At 33.1% G+C, this 27,338-nt stretch overlaps 1 protein-coding gene across 1 annotated transcript; it reads left to right on the top strand.

The window, feature by feature from the left end:
* Nucleotides 1–24,918: 24,918 nt before the first annotated feature.
* Nucleotides 24,919–26,241, top strand: LOC108319211 (uncharacterized). Its single transcript, XM_017550260.1, has 4 exons — nt 24,919–25,067; nt 25,180–25,326; nt 25,782–25,919; nt 26,007–26,241. Exons 1-4 carry the CDS (start codon nt 24,941–24,943, stop codon nt 26,090–26,092), a joined length of 498 nt encoding a protein of 165 aa, XP_017405749.1. The 5' UTR covers nt 24,919–24,940; the 3' UTR covers nt 26,093–26,241.
* The last annotated feature ends 1,097 nt before the right edge of the window (nt 26,242–27,338 follow it).

Below are 27,338 nucleotides of genomic sequence, written 5' to 3'. Positions count from 1 at the left end.
AATTAATACTAATTAATGTGATATTGAATTTTGTAAATGATAAATAAATAGAGACAAACTTAAATATTTTAAATTTTAACGTTTCAAAAAGAAAATTTTTATTTTCTAATTTTAAATGATATGTAAAAAAAGTTTTATTTCTTAATTAGTCTTTTGATTCTAACTTTTGTTAAAAATTTCAAAGTATTATTTTAACATATTATTTCAAAATATATAGTACTAATATAATTATCTCAAAAAATAAATATTCGTAAAATAAAATGTATATAAACTATCTGGAGTTTTGAAAACTTAAAGATAATTACTAAAAACTAATGAAAATGACTCATCATCACTCTTTTTTACCAAAGGCACATCAACACCTATCCATTATCTGCTCACACTGTGAAGTGATCACCGTAAAAGAGATAAACAAAACACAAAAAACACAAAAGAAACGACAAAATAAGCTAGTGTGTAAGAGAATTGTTCTAAGACAATTAAATCATATCAAATATAAGCTAAGCATGGATCAAATATAATAAATCATATATAGTTGACATTAGACCTAATTATCTGGACACATGCCTTTGACATTGGGTTTCACTTTAGGCGTGCACTTGCAGTAGTATTAATGCTCTGTAGAATCATAGACAAAGGGGTTATCACCTTACTACTCATAAGGTTAGACTTCTTCACGTTTAGAACCAAATGGTCCAGTATCATGGACCTCTTGCGACTCTCATCACATAACTCATTCTGCTCTATTTGAGTGTAAATAGTTATTAGAATTCAGGATACCTCCTTACTGATTCCCATATGTCAATGCATACGCTAAGATCACTACCATAAATAATTTCTCCTTAAAATTCTTTCAACAACATCATAATACATGTCCAGAACCATATCATAACCTCAGTTAATAATAAAAAATATTATAAACATACATCAGTTTCATCACAAATCTATTTCAAATAGTGAAAGAAGACAACAAATCAAATCAAAGAACCTGGTGCTTAAATGTGGCACTTAGCACCAAATCATCACAAAGAGTGACGATCAATGACAATGTTGACAATCGTTGTCATTCTTCTTACAAAAGCTTGCGCTTAGTGACACTTTTTGTCACTCAACGTTATGTAATTATACTGCTCCAGCCTTGGAGTACAAAGATGACGCTTAATGATATCCTACTACTACTTGATAGGTGTAAACTTTACTTGCTTTTGTTACTTAAAATGTTGTGTTTTTGAGTAAGTTTTAGTATTAATTCTCATGAAAAGTATATAATTGTTGATGTAAGTATAGTTTGTAATGTTTAAATGTGTTTTGATGCTTTTGTGTGTTTATTTTTGCAATAGAATAAGGATTGGATAATATCAAAGAGACCCTGTGTGCATCAGTGGCCCAGCCAGAGCGCACCAGAGGCCCAGCCAGAAGTGAACCAGTCGCCCAACGACCAGGAACCAGTGGCCCAGCCAGAGCGCACTAGTGGCCCAGCGACCAGGAACCAGTGGCCCAGCGAGCCAGTCGCCCAGCGAGCTGGAGCAACTCGCCCAGCTAGCCCACTCGCCCAACGAGTGGATTCCTTTCGCCCAGCGAAAAGTCACTTACGACTTTTCTCTTTAAAGACGCGATCCAGAGGCAGAAAGAGGCAGTTCTGGAGGGGAGGAGACCAGAGGACGCTGCAGAGCTCGTTTTGGGTGCTTCCAAGGTGGAAAATTACCAATTTCCACCGTCCAATCCATGCTTTATCGCTTCTATGATGTATATGTGTAGCTAGAACTCCATTTCACTGGGGTTGAGAGTACATTTCTGAAACTCTTTGTAATTTCTATATTAATGCATGATCTTGTATGAATTTTGTGTTCTATCTTTATTATTCATGCCTATGATGAGAATCTGAGCTATTTGAACGGTTAAATCATTGAGAAATGTATGAGACCGCGGACCTAGGATAGAACTGCTAAAGGATTTCGAGTCCTAGACATAGGAGGAAATTTTTAGTCATCTGTGACATTGTGATTAAGGCAAATCTGATAACTAAATTATCTAAGAGATTAGGATTTAGTTTGAATGATTCTGAACGGTCATCTGAGAGATCAGGACTGCATGCGCCTAGGATGTTGATGCTTAATTTTGAGGAATTGTGTTAGTAGAAATATTACTTGAGTGATGAACTTGAAAATCAACCCCAGTGAACTTTAATTCATCTGTTTTTACCACTTTAATTTCATCTGTATGCAAATCTTACTTGTGTTGTAAAATTAATCGCTAAATTAGTAAACTTTAATCAATCTGTGAATCAAAACAAATCTCTTGGGAAAACGATTTCCGGACTTACCGGTTTATTACTTGTACGATTCGGTACACTTGCCGAGGTCTCAACAAGTTTTTGGCGCCGCTGCCGGGGATTTGTTTTTGTTTTCGTTGATTGTTTGTTGTTTATCTGGTTTAGTTGATTTTAGCTATCTGTTGTTTAAGTGTGTATTGTGATTATATTTGAATTCTTGTACATAATTGTTATCATCTGTAGAGATTGTGTATTTTTGGATTGTTTTCTTTTAGTTTGTGTTTTGTATGAGAAGCAGAGAACAGGTTGAAAATCTGCTTTTCGATCCGGAAATTGAAAGAACTGCTCGAAGAAACAACAGTAGAAGGAGGCGACAAAGTAGAGAATCCAAAGAATCATCTGCTATCTCTGAAGAAATTCTAGACTTTTCATCAGGGCAAGAAAAAGAAGAAATGGAAGATAATCGCACTGGAGAAGGTTCTGGGCAAGGAAGACGTACTCTTGCAGATTATAATACTTTCTCAGGACCTCTGCACTTCAACAGTATTGCAAGACCGGTGGTGAATGCTGCTAACATGGAGATGAAGCCAGCTCTTATTCATCTGGTGCAGAACAATCAGTTTCATGGATTATCTCACGAGAATCCATACACTCACTTGGCTACTTTCATGGAGATTTGTAATACAGTGAGGATTCATCAGGTTCCAGATGAAGCAATTCGACTCAGCTTATTTCCATTCTCATTGGCTGGTAATGCAAAAATGTGGCTGAATTCCTTTCCAGAGAATAATCTGACAATATGGGATGATGTGGTTGCTAAATTTTTGAATAAGTTTTTCCCTCAGTCCAAAGTCAATAAGGGAAAGCAGGAGATCTCTTCTTTTCAACAAGATGCTGATGAAACTCTAGGTCAAACATGGGATAGATTCAAAGGCCTACTGAGAAAAACTCCTACTCATGGATTTGATGAGCCTACAATGTTAAATCTGTTTCTTGGAGGGCTAAAATCTCAAACAAAGTTAATGTTAGATGCATCAGCTGGAGGTAGTATCAGATGGAAGACGCCTGAAGAAGCACATGAACTGATTGAAAACATGGCTGCAAATGATAATGAAGTTCAGAGTGAAAGAGCTCAATTTCAACAAAAAGGTGTTCTTCAGCTTCAATCTCAAGATGCTTTACTAGCTCAGAACAAGATTATGACTCAGCAACTTGAAACATTAATGAAGAAGTTATCTCAGCTACCTAAAGAACTACAGAATGTTTCTCAAGCTCAACATCAGACGGTTCAAAGTTGTGAATTGTGCGGAGGAAATCATAATAATGGTCAATGTGCAGTGCAAGGCATGTCTCATGAAGAAGTAAATTATATGGGAAATCAAGGTCGTCAGACGAATTATAATCAAGGCCAAGGTTTTAATCAAGGATGGAGACCTCATCCTAGTATGGGACAAGCAGGTCCATCCAACAGACCACTTCCACAGAACTTTCAGCAACAACCTACTCTGACAGAAAGAACTTCAAAATTGGAATAAACTCTTCAGCAGTTTATGCAGGTATCAATTTCTAATCATAAAAGTACAGAAGCCTCACTTCAAAATTTGGAGATTCAGGTGGGTCAATTAGCTAAAAAGTTGGAAGAAAAACCAGAGAAGAAATTTGTGGCAAACACTGAAGTAAATCCAAAGGAAGACTGTAAGGTTATTACTACAAGATCAGGAAGAATTCTGGAAGAAAGAGGGAATGAGAAAAAAGAGCAAGAAAGAGATATGGTGAGAGTTAAAAATTTGAGTGAAGAAAAAGATGAGATGAGTAAAAAGGGAAATAAAGAAAAAGAGAAAGAGGATAGAGAAAGTGAAAAAGAGAGAGAGGGAGAGAAAAAGAAAGAACATGTGTACGAGAAACCTCTTCCATATCCAAAGGTTTTCTCTAGAAAGGAGAAGGAAAGACAGTTCAAGAGTTTCATTGATATTTTCAAGAAGTTGGAAATCAAGATGCCCTTCTCAGAAGCACTGAAACAAATACCTGCTTACTCGAAATTCATGAAAGATTTGCTCACAAAGAAGAGAAAGTATATTGAGGAAGAAACTATAGAAGTACAGGGCCAATGCAGTGCTATCATTCAAAAGTTGCTCCCACCAAAGTTTAAAGATCCAGGTAGTTTTACAATTCCATGCATCATTGGTAAACTGGCTATTGGGAAGGCGTTAATTGATCTTAGAGCCAGCATCAATCTTATGCCTCTGTCAATGTTTAAGAAGATTGGAGAATTAGAGTTGAAGCCCACACGCATGACTCTACAATTGGCAGACAGATCGATCAAATATCCGCATGGAGTAGTAGAAGATGTTCTGGTAAAGGTAGACAAATTCTTATTTCCTGTGGATTTTGTTGTCATGGAAATGGAAGAGGATAAAGAAATTCCTTTGATTTTGGGAAGGCCATTCATGAAGATTGCTCGAGTGTTGATTGATGTTGATGATGGAAAGCTTAAAGTGAGAGTTGAGAATGAAGAAGTAAATTTCAATGTTTTTGAAGCAATGTCTCACCCAAATGATGAAGATACATGCTTTCAAACTGATGAACTTGAGGAAGTCTGCATGATTACACAAAAGACGATGCATATATCATCACCTCTTGAAAGAACTCTTATTGATGCTTGCGAATCCTTACATGCAGAGGAAGAGAAATTAATTGATGAATGTCTATAGAATCTAGATTCTTTGAAGGAGATTCCACCTGATGAAGTGGAGATTGGAGAATTAAAGACTGAAGAAGAGATAAAAGAAAAAAAGCTAGAATTGAAATTGTTACCTTCACATTTGAAGTATGTTTTTCTTGAAAAAGATGATAATAAACCTGTGATCATCAGCAATGCTTTATCCACTCTGGAGGAAGAGAAATTAATTGAAGTCTTAAAAGTGAACAAAGGAGCTGTAGGTTGGTCAATTTCTGATCTGAAAGGAATAAGTCCTTCTTATTGCATGCATAGAATATTTATGGAGGATGATTTCAAACCAGTAGCTCAACCACAGAGACGACTTAATCTAGTGATGAAAGAAGAGGTCAGAAAAGAAGTTCTAAAGCTTTTAGAAGCAGGTATCATCTACCCTATATCTGACAGCACTTGGGTGAGTCCAGTTCAAGTCGTGCCAAAGAAAGGTGGTATGACTGTGGTTTGTAATGAGAAAAATGAACTGATACCAACAAGGACAGTGACTGGGTGGAGAATGTGTATTGATTATAGAAAGCTCAACAAGGCAACCAGAAAGGATCATTTTCCACTTCCATTCATGGATCAAATGCTAGAAAGGCTATCAGGTCAGGCTTTTTATTGCTTTCTAGATGGATACTCTGGTTATAATCAGATTGCTGTAGATCCTATGGATCAAGAGAAAACTGCTTTTACCTGTCCTTTTGGAGTTTTTGCTTATAGAAAGATGCCTTTTGGACTCTGTAATGCACCTGCTACGTTTCAACGTTGCATGTTAGCCATATTTTCTGATCTGGTTGAAAAATGCATAGAAGTCTTCATGGATGATTTTTCAGTTTTTGGTAGATCATTTGATGTATGTTTGTCAAATCTGGAGACTGTTTTGAAGAGGTGTGTTCAAACAAATCTTGTTCTTAATTGGGAGAAATGTCACTTCATGGTGACAGAAGGAATTGTTCTTGGGCATAAGATATCAGCCAGAGGTATTGAAGTGGATAAAGCTAAGGTAGAGGTTATTGAAAAGCTACCTCCGCCAATGAATGTGAAAGGTATCAGAAGTTTTCTTGGTCATGCAGGATTCTACAGAAGGTTTATAAAGGATTTTTCAAAAGTGGCTAAACCATTAAGCAATCTTCTTGTTAAAGATATTCCTTTTGTTATGAATGAAAATTGTTTGAAATCTTTTGATTTGTTGAAGAATAAGTTGATTTCTGCTCCTGTTATTGTAGCTCCAGATTGGGATAAAAATTTTGAACTAATGTGTGATGCTAGTGACTATGCTATTGGTGCAGTTTTGGGCCAACGAAGAGAAAAAGTTTTTCATGCAATTTACTATGCTAGTAAAGTGCTGAATAGTGCTCAGCAGAATTATGCTACCACAGAGAAAGAATTTCTAGCAATTGTTTATGCACTGGAGAAATTTAGATCATATCTTGTTGGGTCTAAGGTGGTTATATATACTGATCATTCTGCGATCAAGTATTTGTTGAACAAACCAGATTCAAAACCACGGTTAATCAGGTGGGTATTATTGTTACAAGAGTTTGATTTAGATATAAAAGACAAGAAGGGAAGTGAAAATGTGATTGCTGATCATCTTTCTCGTCTAGTTAATGAAGAAATCACAAGTAAGGAGAAAGAAATTTGTGATGAATTTGCAGATGAAACTCTTATGTTAATTCAGAAAAGACCATGGTTTGCTGACATGGCAAATTTCAAAGCAGGTGGAGTTATTTCAGATGATATCACATGGCATCAGAAGAAGAAATTTTTGCATGATGCTAAGCAATATGTGTGGGATGATCCTTATTTGTTCAAAATATGTAGTGATAACCTCTTGAGAAGATGTGTTACTGCAGAGGAAGCTGAAAATATTTTGTGGCATTGCCATAATTCGCCATATGGTGGACATTTCAATGGAGAAAGAACGGCTGCCAAGGTTTTACAATCTGGATTCTTTTGGCCCACTATATTCAAAGATGCTTATTTTCATGCAAAAAGCTGTGACAAATGTCAAAGAGTAGGAACCATCTCCAGAAGACATGAGATGCCACTGCAGAATATCTTGGAAGTGGAGGTTTTCGACTGTTGGGGAATCGATTTTGTTGGTCCTCTCCCACCATCATTCAATAATGAATATATTCTGGTTGTTGTTGATTATGTCAGTAAATGGGTTGAGGCAACACCTTGTCAGAAAAATGATGCAAAAACAGTTATTAAATTTCTCAAGAAGCATATTTTCTCAAGATTTGGTGTTCCTAGAGTGTTAATTAGCGATGGTGGGTCTCATTTTTGCAATGCCCAATTAGAAAAGCTCTTGAAACATTATGAGGTAAGACACAAAGTTGCTTCTCCTTATCATCCGCAGACAAACGGTCAAGCCGAGGTTTCAAATCGGGAAATCAAGAGGATTTTGGAGAAAACTGTATCTAACTCGAGAAAGGATTGGTCAATAAAGCTAGATGACACCTTATGGGCTTACAGAACTTCATTAAAGACACCAATTGGATTAACTCCTTTTCAACTTGTTTATGGCAAAGCTTGTCATCTGCCAGTGGAAATGGAACATAAGGCATTTTGGGCTCTGAAGTTTTTGAATTTTGATCCTAATTTATCTGCAAAAAAGAGAAAATTGCAAATTCATGAATTGGAAGAATTGAGATTGACAGCTTATGAGAGTTCCAGGGCATACAAAGAGAAAGTCAAATTGTATCATGACAAGCATCTTCTACATAGAGAATTTCAACCAGGTCAGCAAGTACTACTCTTTAATTCGAGGTTAAAAATCTTTCATGGCAAGCTCAAATCAAAGTGGTCAGGACCATTTCTCATCAAAGAAGTAAAACCATATGGAGCCATCGAATTAAGTGATCCTTCCTCTGATGATCCAAATCAAAGTTGGGTAGTAAACGGTCAACGTTTAAAGCATTATCTGGGTGGTCAAATTCAGCGCCTCACTACTATCACCCACTTTTCTGATCCTTAATCATAACAGGTGTCAAGCTAAAGACGTTAAACAAGCGCTTACTGGGAGGCAACCCAGCTTTCTAACTCTATCTTAATTTATGTTTTCAGTTCTTTTGGTTGTATGGATTGAATTTGAATCTGTTTGGTTGTGCAGATTGATTGATGTTTCTGCAATGATTTTATTGTGAATTGTTTGATTGAAGTTTGGATAAGTTTACGAAGCTTATTGTTTTATATAATTTGAAATTATTTGAGTGGTAGTTAGAATTGGTTCAAGAAATTGCAGATATTTAAAATATGTTGTAGTTGATTGTAAATTTAGATTTTGTACTCTTTCATGTTGTAGATATGAAGAAAAATTCAATTATTTGTTTTTTTTAGAAGTTGTGTTCAAAAAAAAAAAATTTATTTTGACCACGTTTGACCTACTCGCCCAGCGAGTAGGATTTGGTCGCCCAGCGACTGAACAAAAGTGGGCTGGATCAGCCACTTTTTCTGCGCGTCAACACGGGCCTGCCACTTGGCACTCGCCCAGCGAACCATGTGGACTCGCCCAGCGACTGGGCTCGGCCCAAATTTTTGAAATTTTAGGGTTTTAACCCCTTTCTCCTTCATCCTTCATTCCAGCCGCCCCCCTCCCTCCCCTTTGCTGCCATTGACGCCGTGTGAAGCGTTTTCTTCTCCATCTATTTCAAAAATTTTCCTGCTCCTTTGCTTCTCATCTCAAGTCTAGTAAGTTGTCTTCAACTTACACTCTTCTTTATTGGGTTTTAACCATTCTTTTCGTTTTGGGGAATTAGATTTTGGAATGATGTTGTGCTGTAGTTTTCGTTTTCTGTTTTCTGCATAATTCATCTTTGTGAAACTCAAAAAGTTGGTCGCTGGCTGTCTACCACGCGAGCCGTTCTTCTCGCTGTCATCCTCGCCAAGCGAGTTGGCTCGCGGCACTGTCACAGCTCGCCCAGCGACTGTGCCAGCCGGCGAGCTCGCGAGCCCCTTCTTTGGTGGTCGTGAGCCACTGCGTTCTTGGTACGAAAATGCACAGTTTTGGTTTCCATTTCTGCGACTATACTTTGCTGTGCTAATGCTTGAAATGTTGACTCTGTTGTATTATTACAGTGTGTTGGTTCTTGTTTGCATTAAATTTTCTCTTAGTTCCATTGGTCATGACACATTGTTGATCTCAAATTGGTACATGCTATGGCAATGTTGAATTTATTGACCTCTTATATGTTGTAATTTCTTCAATAATTTATATATATATATATATATATATTTATATATATTTTATTTTTATTTTATTTTTTTATTTTGTACTATTTTTATAAATGTTTGATAAAATTAGAATTTTGTTATTGTATGTATCAGATGGCATCCCGGAGACCTCGTATCAGAAGACGAGTTGAGACTAATGATACTGATGATGATTATGTCTTGAACTTTGATCAGACGCGATTCCCAAGTGAAATAGCTGCTAACAGGTTCACTACACTGAGAAATCGAAAGTTAATTGCTGAAAGGAAGGTTCACTTGAATGAAGGGGAATTTGCTAACTTCAACAATGAAATAATGAGAAGAAATTGGCATATGTTCTTAGCTAATCCTCCTGATGAGATTGATGATACCCTGGTCAGAGAATTTTATGCAAATGCGTATCAAGTTGATAGAGATGGTGACCGTCAGAGCATGGTTAGAGGAGAAATTATACACTATGATAAGCAAGCAATCAATACTCTTCTGGGAACTCCATCTACACCTCCAGGCGAGATCACTAACTATGGAGCATTCCGGAGAGGTGCAAAAGACCATGATATGATTGCTTCTTTGCTCTGCACCCCTGGTCACAACTACATCTTAGGGGTTAATGGCACTCCAGTGCGCATCCTGAGGAAACATCTGACCTCTTTAGCACAGATGTGGAGTGCATTTTCCTACTCCAACTTAAGTCCAACCACGCATACATCTGATATTAATTTGGAACGATCTTATCTCATCTATGGGATCATCACAGGTATGGATATTGACATTGGAGCACACATCTCTTTAGAGTTATCAAATATTGCTGATGCTGCTAATGTTAGTCTGGGTTTCCCTGCTCTGATTACTGCCTTATGTAAGGCCAGAGGAGTCACTTCTGATACTCCTGTTCTTTTACCTTTGCAACCACCAATTGATGGCCGCTTCATTCGAAAAAACTGCTTCAACAGGTCACATGAGCAACCACCTCCAGAACCAACACAGACACAACATGCTGAACCTTCACGCCCACCTCGTGGTACTCCTAACCTTTATACAAATCCTTCTTTTCAGGACGCCATGATGTATATGTATGCACAGAATGATGCATTACGCAGAGGGCAAATGTGCTTGATGGATAACATGCATAGACTATCTCTTGGAATTCCTGATTTCCCTGATGACAGCGTTATGACTGCTACTCAATTTGAGGAGCATGTACCTTGGCCTGAGGACAGGCCAACATTTGTGAGGGGAAGGGAAAATCAAGCACCACAACAACAACCAGATGAAGAAGAGGCTGACCAACAAGGACATGTTGAGGAACAACAAAGACAGCCTTCACCGTGGAGACTATGGCCACATCAACCATGAGTGGTTATTGTTATTTCTTTTAATTGCAGTTATTTAAATTTTAGTTTATTTAAATGTTAGTTTTATTTTTAAAGTAAATGAGGATTATGATATATTGTGTCTAAAATAATGAATTTTGAATTCTGTCCATGATAACTGGCATGATTGTGAGATTGTTATTGAAAAATCTGAGTTTTAGAACTTGTGTTATGATTATATATGAGTTGTTCTTGAATCTGATTGATTGTGACCCAGAATTTGAATATCTGAGTGTACTGAGACAGCTTTGAAAGCAAGTGAGAAGTTGTTATTGCTATGAAATTGGTTTTTGCATAATTCTTATTATTATAGATGCATTCTGGTTTAGAAATGAGAAAGGCAGTTGTTTGTTTTCGAAATTAACTACTTGGCCAGATGACTACCCATATGTGAATATTCATCCATTGTTATCCTGTTGAGCCTTATATATATTTGTTGTGAACCCTGAGCTTCTCACAGAACAATCTACCTTATCCAACACTCTAGAAGAAGAGAACAAGAAACATATTTGTCAAGATATAGGTAGAAATTAAGTTTGGGGGAAATCATAATCAGTTGAGTCTTAAACTGATGAAAAGCAATCTGAAAAAAAAAATAAATAAAAAATATCAAAGTTAGAGAAAAATTCAGAAAATGTGTTATGTGATGAATGAAGAGGAAGTTGATAAATAAAGTTTCAATGTTGTTATGTTCTTGTTCTCCTCTTCTCTAGTGTTGGTTTGTTTCCCTGTAAAACCATGTTTCTTCTAGCCAAGCCAAGTTATAACCTGAGAAAGTCCTTTTGATTTAAATCAGAATGTTTGAATTGTATATGAGATGACTTGCAAAAGTTGATGAAGTAGTTGATGACACTTTGAGCGTGAATTTGAGTGTAAACACTTGCAAGTTGAGGTAAACACTGATTGAGCACATTTGTACTATTATTTTTCTGGTTGTCTTATCATTTTGGATTCAAGAACTTGTTAATATAAAAGTTATAACATTTGATCTGAATATTTGGAGGTGTAGGTACAATCCTTACTTTTGTGACAGATATTATGTGATGGATCACTAACTGCTTTGTTGGGTTCGTTTTTCTGTTGATATTGTTTATTTTCATGAGGACATGAAAATATGTAAGTTTGGGGGAGTTTGATAGGTGTAAACTTTACTTGCTTTTGTTACTTAAAATGTTGTGTTTTTGAGTAAGTTTTAGTATTAATTCTCATGAAAAGTATATAATTGTTGATGTAAGTATAGTTTGTAATGTTTAAATGTGTTTTGATGCTTTTGTGTGTTTATTTTTGCAATAGAATAAGGATTGGATAATATCAAAGAGACCCTGTGTGCATCAGTGGCCCAGCCAGAGCGCACCAGAGGCCCAGCCAGAAGTGAACCAGTCGCCCAGCGACCAGGAACCAGTGGCCCAGCGAGCCAGTGGCCCAGCCAGAGCGCACCAGTGGCCCAGCGACCAGGAACCAGTGGCCCAGCGAGCCAGTCGCCCAGCGAGCTGGAGCAACTCGCCCAGCTAGCCCACTCGCCCAACGAGTGGATTCCTTTCGCCCAGCGAAAAGTCACTTACGACTTTTCTCTTTAAAGACGCGATCTAGAGGCAGAAAGAGGCAGTTCTGGAGGGGAGGAGACCAGAGGACGCTGCAGAGCTCGTTTTGGGTGCTTCCAAGGTGGAAAATCACCAATTTCCACCGTTCAATCCATGCTTTATCGCTTCTATGATGTATATGTGTAGCTAGAACTCCATTTCACTGGGGTTGAGAGTACATTTCTGAAACTCTTTGTAATTTCTATATTAATGCATGATCTTGTATGAATTTTGTGTTCTATCTTTATTATTCATGCCTATGATGAGAATCTGAGCTATTTGAACGGTTAAATCATTGAGAAATGTATGAGACCACGGACCTAGGATAGAACTGCTAAAGGATTTCGAGTCCTAGACATAGGAGGAAATTTTTAGTCATCTGTGACATTGTGATTAAGGCAAATCTGATAACTAAATTATCTAAGAGATTAGGATTTAGTTTGAATGATTCTGAACGGTCATCTGAGAGATCAGGACTGCATGCGCCTAGGATGTTGATGCTTAATTTTGAGGAATTGTGTTAGTAGAAAAATTACTTGAGTGATGAACTTGAAAATCAACCCCAGTGAACTTTAATTCATCTGTTTTTACCACTTTAATTTCATCTGTATGCAAATCTTACTTGTGTTGTAAAATTAATCGCTAAATTAGTAAACTTTAATCAATCTGTGAATCAAAACAAATCTCTTGGGAAAACGATTTCCGGACTTACCGGTTTATTACTTGTACGATTCGGTACACTTGCCGAGGTCTCAACACTACTCAATGTCAAAGCATTCACACAAAGTGGAGCTCAACGGTACAACTTATCGTTCAACATCTGGAGCTAAAATGCTCATAGACTTGACACACAAATTGGCTCTTAATGTCACTCTAATACCATTGTGCGTCGTATCAATTAACAACAAAATAGATTTTGTGATTTTAAGTAAACTTTGACCTGATTAGTTGCTCAAATTGGTACTTTTTTTCTCAGTGCATTGATTGAAAACAATTTTAAACATGAAAACTCATACCAATTGCTTAATTGCTCAAATTATAAATTCTCTGAGTCACACAAACCCAGGCACAAACAAGCATAAAAATCGTGAACCAATCATTCAATTTAAAACAATAATACGCATAATTTAAATTCATCAACATGCAACACATCAAATTATCAAACTCTTGTGCACCAAAAAACCTAGTTTCCCTTACCTGACCTTACAGTTCACAAGACTGTAACCAACGAAACTCCTCCCAATTTGCATGATGTTTTATTTACACATAGAAACATCACAAGAACGATTAAGACATACCTTTAAGATCACTAATTAGCATAGACTCATATAGATGATTAAAAAGATGCATGTAACTAAAAGAAGGCTTACATGCAACATCAATCACGAGGATTTACGAGGTATAGCAAGTAGACCTATCGTCCACTTTCATTCTCATCAATCACATACTTAAATACACTCCAATACTCACTCATGCTCCAATCTCAACCATAAGTCAAACCTGACCCTAAACATAACCATTAATCTCATTCTCTGATTAGTATCACATTCCACTACTCCTCAAGCTTGGTTCTCGTCCATTCTTCATCAAAACACACTATGTCTAGTGAAAACACTTTAGGATAATCGATTATCATAAGTAATAATCGATTATTCCCGAAACACATACATATACATAAAAAATCAAAGAAAGGATGCACATGTTTTTCTCCTTCTCTTAATCACTATTTTATATCTACAAATTTCACCTTCAATGAGTTTTCCTTTTATTTTAACAATCGTTCTTGTTTTGATATATCTCTTTCTAATACTATTAATATTCTTATTACTTGTACTCCTCCAATTATGCATAGTCCACCAGGTGTTTCTCAATAACTACCAAGTGACTCAATTCAAGTGACAACTACCTTGTCTCCTTCGGCTCTGACAATTGAGCCTACCCTTCTAATTGCCCTCCGAAAAGGTATACTTTCTACTTGTAATTAGAGCTGTCAAAACGGATAATCCGGTCCGACCAACCCGACCCACAACGGGTTGGTCACTTAGTGAGCCAACCTAACCCGACTCATTTATTAGCGAGCCGAAAAAATTCGAACCTGACCAGACCCACCACGGGTTGGTGGCTTAAACGGGTTGGCTCATTGGCTCATTTAATTAACTTTTTTTTCACTCTCTTCTTCTAAGATTCTTATAACATGTTACTTTGATCGATCAAATTGAAACAATAATAATTGGATCAATTGATATAAAAGAAAATGAAATAAAAGAAATATATTGTTATATATATTCTAAGCTATCAAGCATAAAATTTTGCCAATTTAGTTTAATAAGACATACATAACTGTTTGACCAAGAAACTACATATAACCGTTAACAAAAATATATAGTACAAGATAAAACTGTCATGCTTGTAGATAGGACTAAAAACAAGATAAAACAAATGATATATTCCTGAATTATCCAATCTATAATATTATCCATCTAATAAATTGGAGTCCTGAATGAATAAATCCATAGTATTATACTCTCTTGAAGCATCTTCTTCTTTATCTTCATCTACAATACAATAAAAAATAGTGTTAACTAATAATATTGAAACACAAAGTAATAAATAATTAAAGACATATGAGAATAACAATAATGTTACCTGTTAGTTCAAAACCATGCAACCAATTTTGAGTTAAATCTGTTGCTAAGTAAAGGTTGTGCGTTTTGAATAATTAATTTAATTAATTTGATTTCAATAAAAAAATAGAACTTGAATAATTAATTTAATTAATTTGATTTAATTAAAAAAAAGGTGGGTTAGTGAGCCAACCCGACCCACCACGGGTTCAACCCGTGTGAGACGGGTCAAAATTGGCTCGCATAAAAAATTTTGGATTTTTTTCCAACCCAACCCGGCTCAAACCTGTGGTGAGCCGGGTTGGCTCACGGGTTTCAACCCATTTTGACGGCACTACTCGTAATCCCTCTCCATATTATATTGCTTTATGTAACACCCAAATATTTTAAAGGGTATTACTGATAGTAGAGACTAAATTAATTTAATATCTCATATAAACATTCAAACTTTATTTCAATTACTCCAAAGTACAATACCAAACATACAAACTTTAAACAATATAGTCTTCACCATTGAAATTTCAACTTATAAGTTTTACACAACATAATCTTCCCAATACAAATTTATTCTTTTTACAAAAATTCCTGAAAGTTTTTCCCCGCATCTCTCTCATCTCTAAGCTTTTTCAACCGCATCTGCAACATTATCTAATCACATATAACATGAGTTATATGATCATAGTACAAACAAATAAGGGTAAGCCAATCATATCATAAAATCATTAAACTTGTAATAAAGATATTATAATCATGTATTTTTGCAATTGATAAAATATCATTATTCCGATGTCATTAATTCATCATTATCAAAATCATCTTCCTCATTCCCATAAATCTTACAAGTGTACCATGCTTACTCATGAAGCCTTATGGTCAGACCGCTCTCTGCCTGCTTCCTTAAGCCTCACTTATATACTATGTCTTACTTTCTGAAGCCTTGTGGTCAGACCCCTCTCTGCCTGCTTCTATAAACCTCAATGTTACTTTGTTCATACCAAACTCTCATGGTATAACTCGATCATACTACTCCCGGTAGTAACATCATTTCATAAGTAATGAATTTCTCATATCCACCCCAACATTTCATAAAACCAACAATTCATACCCTCTTATCCACCTAACTCAATCATGTTCATTCTTTAATCATGAATTCATAATAACCCGTTTTGGTATCAATAAATTAAACATATTGCCAAATATCATGCTTCATATTATAAACTCATTTTGCCCATAACGAGTATAACTCAACATATTTTCACCAAACAAAGATTATGGATCAACAAAAATATATCAACATATCTTAGGAACTACATAATAAAGTCTGGGCTCAATGTAATAACAAATAAAATATATATGAAGTTTTTACCATGATAACGTTATGCATCTACAATTGACTTATTTTATTTTATTTTCATCCTATTAGAGATCTTTCTTTACCCTAATTGGTCACCGGAGAGGACCCAGATGTCTGAACGCATCAAACTCACCTTCGACGCCAGTACATATGACTAGTCACAACTGACTGGACCAGGCCAGGGCTGCTCTATGATCAGGGATGTGCCAACTCAGGTTTTTAAGGTTCCTCTATCCTACCAACAAAGGGAGGCCCTTAATAATTTACAATTTATTTATTTAATTTATCTACCTTGTTCTCTTATGCTCTAAATCTAAAATACCTAATTTTAATATTTTACTTCCTCTCACAACAACCTCAAACAGTATCTGTATATTTAATACCCATATACAAGTTATTACAAAACCCTTTCTCCAAACCTTCCAACAAGATCAATTTCAGCCAACAAACTCATTCAATAAATTCATCATAATAAACATCCATAATAGAATTCATACAAGATAATTATAAATAATTAACAATAATAAAATATTACTATAAATGGTCATAGAAGAATACAATATTTGACAATCATAAAAATAATCTTAATATAAAATTTTATGGGGAAACAAGAAGTTGAATCTGGCAAAGCCGGTTAGACAACTTCTAATCCATCCAACAATACAATATAATTAAATAACAAGAACAATACATGTTTGGGGAAATAAGAAGTTGAATCTGGCAGAGCCGGTTAGACAACTTCTAATCCATCCAACAATACGATATAATTAAATAACAATAACAATACATGTCTGGGGAAATGAGAAGTTGAATCTGGCAGAGCCGGTTAGACAACTTCTAATCCTTCCAAAAATTGCAATAAAATAAATAAGTAAAGCAATAAATAGTTTGGGGAAACAAGAAGTTGAATATGGCAGAACCGGTTAGACAACTTCTAATCCTTCCAAAAATGTAATAAAATAAGTAAGGAAAGAAATAAAAAAATTTAGGGAATCAAGAAATTGAATCTGGCAGAGCCGGTTAGACAATTTCTAATCCTTCCAAACTACAATAAAAATAAATAAGGAAAACAATAAAATGTTTGGGGAAACAAGAAATTGAATCTGGCAAAGCCGGTTAGACAATTTCTAATCCTTCCAAATTACAAAAATAAACAACTAATAACATACAAATGGCATAACATATTCAACATCACAATTTACAACTATCACACTCGGATATCAACACAAAAGCATACTCTCATTTAAATTCAAGATCATACATAAACAAAATATTCCATATTCAAGATTTAAGATCAAACAAAAGCAAAATATAGCATATTCAAGACTCAAGATAATATAAAAGGAATTACTCAAAGTTAGCTCCCCTTACCTCTATTCCAGACTTAGTTTCCTCTTCTCAAACCGTTCTCCGGAAACTTCCAGAATTTCCCCTCTTCAACTAGAATTTCCTCCAACTCTCTTCTCTCACAATTTCTCTAGAATTTTGGTGTAAATCTTCAGCCTCCCCCCTTGGCTATTTATAGCCAAAAATTTTACTATTCATTTTTACTATTCATTTTTACTATTCACTTTTACTATTCATTTTTACTATTCAAAAATTATTTTTTTATTCACCATTCTTATCTCTGAATGATTAATTCTACGTGGAGTGTTCTCTTCCACAATTTATTTTAATATTTTTTTTTTTAACCATTCAATATTCACTATTCACTATTTACTATTTACTATTTACTATTCACTATTCACTATTCACTTTTCTAAAAAAAATCCTAAATAAGTTATCAAAATTTTGAAGCTCTCCCTCTAGAATTACTATAATTTTATATCCAAAAATTTACATTTTTCTATCCATTAAAATTATTATTACTAATAAAATGCTAAAAATTACTATTAGAAATATATATATATTATTTATGGGTCTTACACTTTAGGTTATCATAGAATGTCTTAACCTTTTTACACTCACCTTTCATCTATTTCTTCTATGGCCATCCTAAAATTTGTTACTAATACCTTAGTCCATCCTGGTTGACGTTAGACTATGCTAGATGAACTAAGTGCTTTTCAAAATAGTGGAACTTGGGAGATTGTCCCATTATCTTCGTGAAAATCTCTTGTTGGTTATAGGTGGATTTTTGATATCAAAGTTGATCCTAATGGAACTATTGATCGCCTCAAAGCTTGTCTTGTGGCCAAAGGTTACACAAAATGTTTTGGGTTGGATTATTATGATAGTTTTCTCCAGTGGCAAAAGATGACATATGTTTGTTTATTTATAGCCATGACGAATCTTCAACAATGACCTCTTTATAACCTGGATGTCAAAAATACATTGGAACTATTGATCGCCTCAAAGCTTGTCTTGTGGCCAAAGGTTACACAAAATGTTTTGGGTTGGATTATTATGATAGTTTTTCTCCAGTGGCAAAGATGACATATGTTTGTTTATTTATAGCCATGACAAATCTTCAACAATGACCTCTTTATCATCTGGATGTCAAAAATACATTCCTTAACGGATATTTGCAAGAAGAAATTTATATGGAGCAACCTCTAGGATTTGGTTCTCAAAAGGAGTCTTCTGGGTTGATATGTCGTCTTCGCATATCCTTATATGGCCTAAAACAATCTCTTAAGGCTTGGTTTGGAAAATTTAGTAATGTTGTTTACCAATTTGGTACGACTCAGTGTGAGGTAGATCATTTCAAGATAGCTACAATAAGACAATAAGGAAAAATATGAACAACACAAAATTTAAACACAAAGATAGAGTCAACGATATTTAGCTCTTGAAGAACCTAAACTTTGATACCAAATGGTGGAAATCTACTTAGCTAGGTTGGGCCAAATCTAAAGAAAAATCCATGGTGAGGGGTGAAGGGTGAAGGGTGAGTGTTTGCCGAAGTTAGTGGAAATGAGAGCTAAGCTCAAGGTTTTGTGTGGTTAAAGATGATGAAGGGGATGCTTGATGATTCACTAAGAGAGGTTGGGCCAAATCGTGGAGGAAGGTGTCTAGAGGAGGCCACTTGGGTTTCTCTAGCCTAGGGTGACCTAATAAGAGTAGTATGACACAAAATAGGCAGCATAACAATACTCTAAATCAAAGGTGAATACAAGAGTGGGAGACACCTCTATTTATAGGCTAAGGGTGCTCCTAATTTATGAAAGTTATACCTAAAAACCCTACCTTTGCTAACTTAGAGAGCAAGGAGAAAATCTTTTCCATTAGGAGAAGGACAATGGCAAAAATCATCTCCAATGAGAGGGGGACATGTGGCCACTACCTTTGGAGAATCCTTTCCATTCTTAGAATGACATGTGACCACTAACTAGGAGGAAAATCTCTCTAAAGGGATGATGAAAAATGGCATGGACAACCCACTCCTCCTTGTCCACCAAGTCAGATGAAACTTTGATCCCTTGGTCAACTAAGCCAAATTTATATCCCACTTTGCTCAACATTGGGCCTTGGCCCTTTGTTGAATTAAGTGGTCAAAACCCTATTCTACTTGGCCCAAATTATAAGGCCCAAAATAAATCATACACTACTAGGCCCATAATACAAAGCTTAAATAAATCCTAGACTACTTGGCCCAAAATACAAGGCCTAAAATTATTCTTACTCTAAAAGCTTCATGATGGCCCAAGAGATAGAGTCTAGGCTTATCTTCCACAGATGACTTCAACTCTTCTTCAAAGTGGTTGCCCATGGCTAGGGGGTATGCCATCAAAACTGGGTTGATGAATTCAAAATCTGTCGACACACCCATAGATCCTAATACTAAACTTCTACCAAAGTAGGGGAACCTTTGTCAGACCCCGAGAAATATAGAAGACTATATAGTTGGAAAATTGAATTATCTTAGTGATGTAAGCTTGACACTAACTAGAGGTAGCATTGTGGACCAGTCCAACTCGTTTAGGCTCGTTTCGCACTTGACCAACAAAATATGGCTAGACTAGCTTGTTCCACATGTCAAAAACTAGCTCAATATCATGACCGACCCTATATCCTTCGTGGTCCATGGGTTGGCCTAAATCACTTTAGATTATTTTTTAGAATTGTATTGTCTATAATGTTAAAGGCTTTAGTTTTGCTAGAAGAAAAACAAATGCTTAATTTATCGAGATCAAAATCTCTATTAACATCATGCTAGAAGAAAAAACAAAACTTAATATCACTTATGGTCTCTATTTTCATCGACTTTGTTTGATGTGAGACTCATTTTTTTCGAGTGTTCAATGTGGTTTCAATTTTTGTAATTTAGGTTCAATTTAGTCTTTTTTTATGATAATGTCTAAATCATTAATGGTAGATGAACCGCGTGTGTCACGTTCGTGATTTCTTATTCTTTTGTAAAAATTTTAAAAAAATTTCTTAATTTAAAAAAATTTGTCCACATATCATGTTAATATTGTGCCATTATTTCTTAATTTTTTTAAAATTTTTGAAAATTTAAAATTTTTCTTAATTTAAAAAAATTTGTTCACGTATCATGTCAATATTGTGCCACATATCAAGATATAGTGTGAGAAGGTTAATTCTTCATTATTTTTAAAATTAAATGAAATTTTTTTCATTATTTTTAAAATTAAAATGAAATTTCTTCATTTTGTATAAGTTAGAAGGAAAATTCTAATTTATTTCTTAAATTATAATGAAAATTCTAATTTATTTTTTAAATTAGAATGAAAATTCTTTATTGCTTTAAAATTAGAGAAATAATTGTATATTATTATTATTAAATTAAAAAAATAAAAAATTAAAAGAATCACACATATAATACACATTATTAATTTATTCTTAACTATTTAGATTGTGTCATAAAAAATTTAAATTCAACATAAATTAAAAGAATTAAGACTAGATTAAACAATAAAAGAAATTGAATAAATAAAATCGACTAAAGCAGAGAAAAAAAAAATAATATTAAGTCAATTTAATATAACACTACCATAAACTCATTTGTATCATATCGAAAGAGGACACATCTCCATCACCGGAGCATATTCAATTTAATAAATATTGAAAATCAATAAACATTTTAATATCAATAAATCTGAGCAAGGAAAAGCTGAAGCGTTTAGAGTATTACGATAATGTGGTCGTTGTCTGGCACCTCGAGTGCGCATTTGAAGCAGGAAATCAGAATGGAAGGAACATTAACAACAGATGGCAAAAGAATGCTGCAATTGGAGCTAGCTTTAAGCTCTTCTTCGTTAATGTGACCAAAAATTAACAGACTCGACGTCGCTGGTGTAGAGGCGCTGCGAGACCACTGTTATGCGATGCATAATAGAAGATAAGCTCTTGTTCTCTTCAATATGTAAAAATTAGTGCAAGATTTGATTGATGCGACAGATTAAAATAATTTATTTTCAAATTTATTCTCATTTATTTTCAAATTTACTTAAATAAACAACAAAAAAATTTATTTTCAAATCCTTTCCTATCCATTCAATCACTTTTCCACGAATTCAGAAAAAGGCTTAAATGAAAAAAAAAGAATAAATTTAAATTGTTTGATTTGATTTTATAAATTTATTTTAGAAATTAGTTTTCCAATAAACTAAAGAAGAGAAGAAAAAGAAAGTCAATTTGAATTTTGAGAGAAAAGTAGAAAAACAAACCATTTATAAAACTAAAAAATTAAGCAAATAATTTTTGTATGTTTAGAGCATAATTAGGATTATACATATGCTATCTGATAAGCTGCAAACATGAACCTAAACGTTAGCTCTAATATTAGGTCCATAATTTTAATTATAAAAATTTAAAATGAAAGAAAAAAACTTAAATTTGTATTAGCCTATATAATAAAATTAACAAATTTAACTTAACTTCAAAAATAATAAAAAACAGCAAAAGACTTCAAATCTAGCCGTTCATATTTCTATTTTTAGGCTCCATAATACAGAATTCAAGGTATTTAGAATCAAATAAAAAATATTTACAAGCAAATTTATGGTCAACATAATAAATAAAATACATATTAGCTGAAAGTAAAAGATTAAAATTATATTTTAATTTAATTCAATTTATCATTATTAAAGAAAACAATTTAAAAACTACAAATAAAATTTATTAAAAGTATTTTCAACGTATAAGAGAAATATAAATGCCCAAAATATATCTCATTAAGTTGTCCAAATAGTATTATATTTAGTTATCATCAAATTTAAAGATTTTATACATTCGTTACAAAATATTAACATTATTTAATTAAAAAATTTACTTATAAATCACAAACAACTTTTGAATATAAGCATCTAATGCGTCTAATAGTTACATTTTGAAAGCTTTGCTAAACAATGCTTTATTAATGAGTTGAAAAATGATAAAATGTTTTGAACTGACAATACAACATAACTTTTATCAATGTTCAAAACTTTAAATGCATGTGCGATAAAGTGTTTTGATGTTTGTATACCTTGTTCTTGATATTTGTGTAGATCATAAAAGTACAAAGACTTTATCAGAATCACTACACATAAGATAAAGATGTTAAGAAATATGAAGAACATTCTGGGAATGTTTCCTTGAAGACTTCTACTCTAACACATCGTACGAGCTATGTTTTGACAAAAGCTATCACAAAACACTATACCTCTGCAATGTAGACTTGAGTCTGACTTTTCACTTAAAAAGGCTACCAACTCCACGTGAAGTCAACCTCTTTGTCTAATAGACATTTCTCAATGAAAGTTATAAATAGATGGACGCATGAGAGAAGACAAGACGAATAACATGGAGAACTCTTGAACGCTCACATAAGCTTGTTATTACTTTGTCCATATACCGTCTAAAGCTAAATTTCAAAGAGAAAGAACCTTTGCAAAATCGTAGATTTCTTTGTAAGGTTTTTATCCTCTCTTTGAGAGTTACCAAACTGTATTTACTCTTAACATTGATTGTATTGGATATTCTTAAGAGAACTAAAGCACTTAATGTTTAGCTCAATTGAGTTAAGTAGTCTAGACAATTGTCTAGGGTTAATACCAAGATTGGTTAAACTCAAATTAGTCGTGTTAACTAGGTGAACCAGGAATGGTGTGAATGTTCGTTGTAAATTTGAAGAGATAAACTTGTGTAATCTTCTTAAAGATCAGTCGAACCTCTTAAGAGTTCTTAAAGAAGAACTTATTGTAGTTTAGGATTGAGTGAACTAGTATAAAATTTGTGTGTTATTGCTTTGCTTCTTAAAACATTTTTCTATATATGCCTTTTATAAACACCAACGTCTAAACATCTTTTTGAATCATATATCTCTTACAAACCCATTAGATGTTGTTTTGCAAAAAAAATTTAAAACACTACTCATCCCCCTCCCTCTAGTGTTTTTTTGTGATTTCAGAATAAACAGAATTTTAATCTACCCACAACCCCAATTGATTTTAGAATTTGAAAGTTGTTTACTCTAACCTTGGGAAGCCTTGCTGAAGGTGAGAAGATGTGAGCAGTTGAGGCAGGCAATGGACCTTGGCAAGGGTTTTGACCTTGTATGGACCTTGGCAAGGGTTTTGACCTTGTATGGACCTCGACAAGGGTTTGAACATAGAATGAGTGTGAGCATGGGAGAGTTTCTTTGCAAGAAGAATAATGAACGAAGAATGAAGAATGAAGGGTTTAAGTGAGTAATTTTGGAGTGAGAGAGTGATTTTCAAGTAAGTAATCGAGTTGTGAGGGTTTGAGGAGTGTGAGAACGAAAATTTCGAGTCAGACAGTGCACAAATATCTCGTGAATTTTATTTTAAATAATTAATTATTTTTAAATTCGTTTGTAAAATTAGTAGGTAAGTTCTTTTTTTCAATTACATATGGATCTTGTACCATTATCTACAAATACTATCCTTCGCAAACATTCTTCCCTAACGCACCAAATATACATATGAAATTTACATACAAAAAATCAATAAAAAATATTTTTTTCATTACTTACGGAAAATTTCATATGTAACTTAATATTTATATTACCTACGGACTCAAATTTGTATGTCAATATCAGTGGATAAGCCATATTTTTCTTATAATGTTAAATGTTATTGCTAACAATTTTAGTTCTCACAAGATGTTTTATCTAATATAAAAAATTTGAATTAAAGATTTGATTACATCTTCATAATTACATAGAAATAAATATTCAATGAGTTATTGTGAGACACATGCAAGCCTACACGTGGCTCAAAACGCCTAAAAAATGACTAAAAAAAAGAATTACTATGTTTTAAACTCTAATCAATTAAATGTGTAAAACACTCAACAACAATTTTTTTATATATTCTCTTATTTCAAACAAATGAAATATGAAATAAAAAAAAATTAAAAAAACAAAAAAAATGTTTTAAATAGATTTCTTCAAAACTCAATTAATTGAAATTTTATTTATAATCTAACATTTTAAATAATAAAAATATTAAACATCATCTTTTAAAAATGACTTATACTTCCTACAATTTTCTGGATCATGTAACTGTAATGTGCATTCAAGATATACTTCAAAATATTCGGATATATTAAAAACATTTTGAATGTATTAATACTTTGCCTCCACAAACATGCAAGAAAAACTTTAATTTGTTTTCTCTTTCTTCATTTACTATTAACATCTTTTTCCTCTATCTTCTTTTTAACTGCCATATATGATGAAATGCCTCCAAAAGTTTTCTTGAAGTTGGTGATGGCAGATACCAACAAAACTCAAGTTAAATTTAATCTTTTTCTTTTCTCTTTCTCCATTGATATTTTTCCCTTCATTTCATTGAGATTGAACATCTAATTATCAAACCTCAACCTGTTGAAGATGCTTCTGGATATTGATTTGAATGCTCCCTATGAAAATTCTCATTCTCTTCAAACTGTAACACCTGTCATCAACGGTAACAAACCACTTCCTAACCATGAAACACAACATGGTTCAAACAATCAAGGTGCTGTAACTTTTTAACGTTTGTTCTATACTGTTACTTTCTTTTGTTTTTTTTTATTATGTGCCATTTTCAAACTCTTTTTGAATGTCTCAATTTTGTATACCTTTGTCAGTGCATGCAAAATTTCCAACCTTTCCTTTGGATATTGATCTCAACATCCCTTACAATGAAGCATCCATGGTGGATTCCAAGGAAGATGCAACCCAACATGATTCAAACCATGGAGGAAATAAAGAAGAATTATTGACAAAAGTAACAGGTAACATAACCAATTATCAACAATATCATATCTATCCAAAAAGCTCATCAAGTAGGTAAAATTTTTATTTTAGATCTTAAAAAAAAAAGTCTAAATTTTTTTTAGTACCAAATACTTTAGCCTGAAAAAAAGTTTCAAAATTTATTTTTAATACTAATTACTTTAGATGTTAAAAATGGTTGAGTTTGCTGAGTTTATTTTTGGCCTCCAAACCTTTGAACTGCTATTACTATAATAACATTATTTAACAAAAAAATTTACATTAAAAAATAAATCAAATTAAAGACATTCATAATATAACAAAACTATGAAGTTATCCCAATCAAAGATCAAGAAAACTATTTTTTTTTACTTGAAAAATTAAATTTTCATTCCTAAGAAGAAAACACATGTATACATTTATCATAATTTTGTTATGTGTTGAGTACATACAAACTTTTCAATGTTTCCTTTAGATTTTGATCTCAACATTCCATACATTGATTCCACTGTGAATGACAACGAAGCATCCAACAAAGGACTGATCAATGGTGGAACCCAACATGTCTCAAACAATGGAGCCAATGAAGAAGATAGAGACAAATTCATTCAAGGTCTTTGATATTTTGTTGAAATATATCTTCTATATGCAGCATATTTGTCACTTTTTGAATATATATATCTTTGTTTTTTCTGTTCAGGACGTGCAAACCTGTCATTCATGCCTATAGACATTGATCTGAACACCTCATATGTTGATAATGAAGCCTCAGTGATGGACGAGTGAGTGATGTGTTACTCATGAACATGAATGTGTATGAAGATGTCTCTAGAATTCAGTTTGAAGATTTTGTTTTGTTTTTTTTTTTACAATAAGATGAGACAACAACATGCATGTCTAGATGAAGTTGACACCTTGATTAATTTATGTGTGAACTTCACATGGTTTGAAGAGTTTAGGAAAAAAAATGAAATTGACAACTAAAAAAAATTATTTTTATTTTTATTTTTGGAAGCCAAAATGATAAGAATAATAAATGATGCAAAATTTACTATACATTAATTCATTATAGGTGTTAAATCATTTTAATTTGAACAAATGGTTGGTAAAGTATCATAACTATTGATTTATTTTATTTTTAGTAACAAATAAATTTTCAAAATTTTTAATTCTATTAATTTTTTTTTAAACTCGGATAATAATTGGAAAATTAAACGCTTAGTTTTTATTAATTGTTATGTGTATTTATTTGAGAAAAAAATAACTTTAAAATGCAGTAAATATTTATGCTTTGTTTTGGGTTTTATAAATTTAAAATCTTTATTAAATTTTTTAAAGGTTTCACATTAATATTTAATTTTAATTTAATTAATAAGTACATGGGACAATTTTATAAAATCTCACATGTTCCCCAATTATATTAACAGTTAACCGATTTAAAAAAAAACAATAATATTAAAATTATTGTATAGTTTATTTTATTGTATTGAAAACAAAATATATTAATACTTTAATATAATAAATAAACTATTTATTTATTTATTTTTCTATTAATTAGCATGTGATCTAATTAATAATCAACAATGTAAAAACTCATTCCATCATAAACACTTGAAACAAGACTGACATTTTTTAAGGATGAAAATTAAAAAAAAAAAACTTAAAAGATAGTTTCTCTATTGCTTATACTAATTTATAATATTATAGAATTAATAATGTATGAATAGTTATCATAAAGGGTTTGTAATATACTTTGAATTATTAAAAGTTTGTAATGGACTTATTATTCTTGTTATTTAAAATTAAAGATTAATTTAAACACTAATTTTGATAACTAATGTTATAGATAAATTTAGAATCCTCATTTACAAATCAATTATAATTGTATTTATGATAAAAACTATTTTAGATATTAATATTTTTTAATTTATAAATATTGATATCTAAATTAGATTAATTATTTTTTGTCTTTAAAATTAGTTGATATTTAATGATTTTCTTATAATCATAATATTTTACTTTGAATCTTATT

The sequence above is a fragment of the Vigna angularis genome, chromosome 9 (genome assembly GCF_016808095.1).
Source record: "Vigna angularis cultivar LongXiaoDou No.4 chromosome 9, ASM1680809v1, whole genome shotgun sequence".
Taxonomy (NCBI): Eukaryota; Viridiplantae; Streptophyta; class Magnoliopsida; order Fabales; family Fabaceae; genus Vigna; species Vigna angularis.
This window is presented reverse-complemented; position numbering and strand designations above follow the sequence as displayed.

Excerpts from the sequence above, each read along its gene's own strand:
- LOC108319211 (XM_017550260.1), top strand. The coding sequence starts at position 24,941 with ATGCTTCTGGATATTGATTTGAATGCTCCCTATGAAAATTCTCATTCT. Across the intron at positions 25,327-25,781 it reads ATTATTGACAAAAGTAACAG|ATTTTGATCTCAACATTCCA; the intron begins GTAACATAACCA and ends TGTTTCCTTTAG. Across the intron at positions 25,920-26,006 it reads TAGAGACAAATTCATTCAAG|GACGTGCAAACCTGTCATTC; the intron begins GTCTTTGATATT and ends TTTTCTGTTCAG.